The sequence below is a fragment of the Sinocyclocheilus anshuiensis genome, unplaced genomic scaffold (assembly GCF_001515605.1).
Source record: "Sinocyclocheilus anshuiensis isolate Anshui unplaced genomic scaffold, SAMN03320099.WGS_v1.1 scaffold1781, whole genome shotgun sequence".
Classification (NCBI taxonomy): Eukaryota; Metazoa; Chordata; class Actinopteri; order Cypriniformes; family Cyprinidae; genus Sinocyclocheilus; species Sinocyclocheilus anshuiensis.
In genome coordinates, this window is record NW_015538017.1 from 32,791 (window position 1) to 38,290 (window position 5,500).

The 5,500-nt window shown below is 35.5% G+C and overlaps 2 protein-coding genes across 2 annotated transcripts in view; both read right to left on the reverse strand.

Annotated features, from left to right (window-relative positions):
• The window catches only part of LOC107678538 (ferritin, lower subunit-like), an 18,117-nt gene extending 12,694 nt beyond the window's left edge, over positions 1–5,423 (reverse strand). The window contains exons 1-2 of the mRNA XM_016473830.1: positions 5,413–5,423; positions 3,948–3,952 (exon numbers count right to left, since the gene is read on the reverse strand). The gene's annotated coding sequence lies outside the window, so the exon portion shown is untranslated. The remainder of the gene's footprint in view (positions 1–3,947; positions 3,953–5,412) is intronic.
• LOC107678497 (carbohydrate sulfotransferase 15-like) lies at positions 2,487–3,939 on the reverse strand. The gene is made up of 2 exons (XM_016473780.1): positions 3,712–3,939; positions 2,487–3,214 (listed from the first exon to the last, which is right to left on the reverse strand). The coding sequence occupies exons 1-2, from the start codon at positions 3,929–3,931 to the stop codon at positions 3,012–3,014; spliced, it is 423 nt and encodes a 140-aa protein (XP_016329266.1). The 5' UTR covers positions 3,932–3,939; the 3' UTR covers positions 2,487–3,011.
• Positions 5,424–5,500: the final 77 nt, after the last annotated feature.

Genomic DNA, 5,500 nt, shown 5'->3' on the forward strand with positions numbered 1-5,500 from the left:
CATTAAGTTGCCCCAACAGGGTATTGTGTATCAAAAAGTTAAATGAAAAAAATAAAAAATAAATAGAATGAAGAAAATATTACATCTAAAAGAAACTACCTGAAAGAAAATTACGCATTTAACTGTTTGGTTACCAACATTCTGCAAAATATATTCTTTTGTGCTCAACAGACGAAATAATCTCATAGGTTTGCAACTTGAGGGTGACTAAATGATGACACAATTTCCATTTTTGGGTGAACTTTCCCTTACATAAGCAGTTTTAGTATAAGTAGCCTACAAGTAGCCTACAAGGAGTACTGCAGTGAATGTACAAGTCGTTTTATAAATGTACATACACATATTTGCATACTATACTTTGCGATGTAAATATGTAAAATATCACATATTTTATGAATAGGCACATATTGATTAGGTCAAATGGATTAACCCTGACAAAAGTCCTTGATATTCATGAAATTAATGATATTCTTTTTTTAAATATATGATTATTTAAATAATTATCATGTGTAGGCTACACCCATGATTGCTTGTTTATTTATTTACTTATTGTTGAACATGCAGGTATTTTCATTCTTAGAGGCGTGTTAGTTAAATGAAAATAAATAATAAAAAATAAATAGAATGAAGAAAATATTGCATCTATATAATAAAAAAAGGGGTAGGAACTTGACAGCCTCATGTTACAGGAAGGAAGTGAATACCTCTTTTTTTTTTTAAATCCTTTATTTGGTTGTTTGCTTGCATGTCATTGAGAAATAAAACATGGATAACATCTAGAAAAATACTTACAAAAGGAAAATGACAACTATAAACTGCGGCAACTATAGTTTTACAAGACATAATGTCATAAAGGGAGAAAAAGATAATCTACAGCAATTAATCCCATGCTTTATCTTTCCATTCTTCCTTTTGTGTGATGTGTGACTGTTTGTAAACTGCTGCTGTCACTTGGAAACTGGAAATCCCTATGGCAAAAGCAGACACAGAACACAGAAAGTAGAGCTGTGGAAAGATTGCTCTCTCATCTCCTCCTTTTATGAAAGCATTTTCAAGTATTAATTGCTTTTTATTGCAAATGTGTGAACAGCATGTAACGAAACTTAAAAAATTAGAGCCAGTAGACTAATTTTTATGTGAAGGTTTCGCAAGGAAAATCCAAGGGAGACGATCATAACAGTGTAAAAAACAGCTGACAAGTAAAGTTTGTGAACAAACTTTGAAGTTGGCTTGAGAAAGCCTATTTGAAGTGGTTGAAGTGGTTTTAAAAGTTTGACGGTTTTCAGTTTGGAATAGTTTGAAGTTTAAATTAGTTTTAAAGCTTAAAGTTTGAATGTTTTGAAGGCAATACAGTTTCGTCATAAAAAATAGATAAATAGATATTGTCAGATGATAGCTAGATAGCATGTTTAAAGCATGAATTAGAACATAGCTAGAATGTTTTAACATGTTTTAGCATGATGCTAGCATGTTTCTAACATGATTAGCATGTTGCTAGCATGTTTTTAACATGATTAGCATGTTGCTAGCATGTTTATAGAATGCCTAGCATGTTGCTAGTATGTTTCTACCATGATTAGCATGTTGTTAGCATGTTGTTAACATGTTTGTAGCAAGTTGGTAACATTTTTCTAGCATGTTTAACGTGTCACTAGCATATTTCTAGCATAATTAGTGTTTCTACCATGTTTTATCATGATTAGCATGTCGCTAGCATGTTAGCATGTTTATAGAATGATTAACATGTTTCTAGTATGTTTCTACCATGATTATCATATTGTTAGCATGTCGTTAACATGTTTGTAGCAAGTTGCTAACATTTTCCTAGCATGTTTAACATTTCACTAGCATGATTATCATGTTTTTAACATGATTAGCATTTCACTAGCATGTTTTTAGCATGATTAGCATATTGTTAACATGTTTTTATCATTATTAGCATGTCGCTAGAATGTTTCTAGCATTATTAGCATATCGCTAGCATGTTGTTAGCATCTTTCTAACATGATTAGTATGTTGCTATCATGTTTTTAATGAACGTGAGAAGAGCTTACAGCAGTGTTGCCAACTAATTTTCGTGGGAAGTTGCTAAAGGAAGGTCGATTTGTTGCTAAAAGTTGCTAAATGACGTTGTCATGTCATTGCGCAATGACGTCCTTACGTAATCACGACGCGAAATTGTGTCACTATATCTAATCTCAGCAAAAAATATATTTTTATGTTAATTTAGATTCATATGAGCCTCAAAACTGCTTGATTAAATTATTATCGGGAGGCGCATGTTCAGATAATTAACCTAATTAACACGAGAAGAGCACATTCAGTAACCAACTCAATTAACAAGATACGAGGTGTATATACACAGCAGACTTGCCTCTGTTCCTTGAGCGTTTTCTAGCATCCCTCCCCTCGGACAGCACGCCAAATACACAAAACCTATGTAAGTGTGAACTCGTGAAATACTGTTGTGTTTTGTTGCTGCTGATCTTTTTTTAATTTGATCTTTTCGTTAGCATCAGCTGTTTTTGTTAATGTTGTGTGTTCAGCAGTCAGTGAAGGAAACGTGAGAATAAACTCCGCACATGCGCAGTGCAGATCTTTCTCTGACGGAAAATGAAGTGAGTGCATCATTTGTAATTCTGTAAAAGTGATATAAAGCGATTTTTGGATTTCTAGTGCTTTAGTTTTCATCTATAGGCTGCTGGTTTAAGAATTGTTCACCTAAAAATAATCATTCTGTCATCATTTATTCACCCTCGTGTCTTTATTTTATGGAGCACAAATGAGATGTTTTGAGAAACGCCTCAGTGGTTTTCATCCGTACAGTGAAAGTCAATGGGGTCCAAAGTTATTCAGTTTCCAATTTTTCCACAATATCTTCTTTAGTGTTTTTATAAATAATTTTTGGGTGAACTATCCATTTGAAAGTACAGATAAAAGCCCGATTCTTCCACATTTGCTGTCGGACAGACTTCATGGTGTCTGTGAGATCCAGGAACATCACACGGCTGTCAGGTGTGTTCAGAGCGACCGTCCCACGTGAACGACTCGTCCTGCAGAACCTCTGCCAGTCTCTGATTGAACGGAGCGTAAAACAGCGTGAGCAGCTCTCGTGTGATGGGACGCATCGGGCCCAGATCCCTGTCGGACGGATGTCTGGTGTTTGACGCGGGACGCTTGCTGATCTGTCTCTGTCTCTGATCAGACAGCGCTCCTGCAAGAGTTCATTCACAGATCATAGTCAGACACATCTGAACAACAGTTTAACATCACGCCAACACTTCAAATAAAGCAATGCATTGTATCTTTTCATAAATAATTGTAACCAGAGTTAAAATGCATTCTAATATTTTGTCATGTGTTTTAATGCATTATACATTCTAAAGGTGTAACAATGAATATATGAAGTATTATAAGGTATGATAACTGTGGTTACAATTATTCATATGATGCATTATAAAGTGCATTACAAGGCAAAATTAATGCATTAAAACTACTTTCATAATGCATTATATATAAAGTGTTAAAATCACATTTGGTTCATATATTTTTTGTCTCTTTAGTTATTTTTTTAATACACATTACATATTCTGATCGGCATGGTCTATATGACAACACTAATCAGATGATGATGATGATGATGATGATGATGAACGTGGCGCCCCCTGCTGCTCACAGCATGTACATGAACACGAGTTCATCAGGACTGACCTAAGCGCAGGAAGCGGAAGATCCTGCTCATGCTGAGCTCCGGGTTTGAAGCATGATCCTCCAAACGCAAAACTAAGAGCTGATCACGGCTGAACACTGACATCCAGTCCAGAAGATACACCACGTACAGGCCCACCTGCAGACGCACCTGCACACACACACACACACACACACACACATACTGGTTTCCATGTTTGATGGGGACCAACTTTATAATCATCACATGTGGGGACCACCCTTTCTAAAGGGTTAAGAGGTCTGAAAAAAATCAGGGACACTAACCATAGCTCTCTTAGCCTATAGTGGCAACTATAGTTGCCGGTGGGCTTAAATGGGTTAAATAAGACACACTTTAAGCACACAAAGAACTAAAAATCAATCAATCAATCAATCACGTTGCATAGTATATTTTCTATTGTTGGCCCTTCTGAAACAGGTTGTTGGATAGTGAAGCCAATGTCTAGCATTAGAAGAACTCTTTCAATAGTTTTTTAAAAAGGATGCACCTCATGAAGCTGGAAGATTCATGAAGAGAATAACTAAGTTTGGAAAGGGAGGCTGCTTTGAAGAAGCTAAAGAGTTTTATTTGTGTGTGTGTTTACCTGGTATTCCCACATTATGCTGACCAAATGTCTCCACAAGGATACTAATACCAGTAATTTGTATAGTATAAAAACCATTGTGTCTATGGAATGTCCCCATAAAACATGGAAACCACTGTTTGTGTGCATTTGTGTGTGTACCTGTTATTTCCGTACATTATGTGGACCATTTTTGACCTTGTGGAATTTTTTTGGTTACCATGAGAAAAACAGCTTATAAACTAGACAAGTAAAGTTTGTGAACAAACTTTGAAGTTGGCTTGAGAAAGCCTATTTGAAGTGGTTTTAAAAGTTTGTAGCTTGAAGTTGTTCAGTTGAAGTTTGAATAAACAATAGTTTTGATAGATAGATAGATAGATAGATAGATAGATAGATAGATAGATAGATAGATAGATAGATAGATAGATAGATGCTAGTCATAAAAAGACTTAGGGTCCTTGACCAGTTAGAATGAAACGCATCCAAACTGGATAAAGGGGCCTCAATATTTTGCCCCTTACAAGACATAATGTCATAAAGGGAGAAAAAGATAATCTACAGCAATTAATCCCATGCTTTATCTTTCCATTCTTCCTTTTGTGTGACTGACGGAAGTTTGTAAACTGCTGCTGTCACTTGGAAACTGGAAATCCCTATGGCAAAAGCAGACACAGAAGTGGTGCAGTAGAGCTGTGGAAAGATTGCTCTCTCATCTCCTCCTTTCGAAAGATTTATTCCCTATCAAATTAAGGTCTACTGTACAGTTGAGATGTCAGTTAAAGGGGTAAGTTATGTTTTAGGTGGGATATTATGAAAGCAAAAAGCAGAAAACAAGACCAATAACCTTGATTTATTAACCTATTAACACAGTATACCCCATTTCCCCATCATATGTACTTACAAGTCATTTGCCCACCGGCAACTATAGTTGCCGCTAAAAGTTTGTAGCTTGAAGTTGTTCAGTTGAAGTTTGAATAAACAATAGTTTTGATAGATAGATAGATAGATAGATAGATAGATAGATAGATAGATAGATAGATAGATAGATAGATAGATAGATGCCTATTAACACAGTATACCCCATTTCCCCATGATATGTACTTACAAGTCATTTGCCCACCAGCAACTATAGTTGCCGCTTGAGCTTTTGATTAAGTATACAAAAAACTATAGATCTCCTGGAAGATTTGCTTTGTGTGGATGATTCT

Coding starts and splice junctions, on each gene's coding strand:
- LOC107678497 (XM_016473780.1), bottom strand. CDS start 3,931: ATGATTATAAAGTTGGTCCCCATCAAACATGGAAACCAGTATGTGTGT. Junction 3,215..3,711: donor CTTCCGCTTCCTGCGCTTAG/GTCAGTCCTGAT, acceptor GAACTCTTGCAG/GAGCGCTGTCTGATCAGAGA.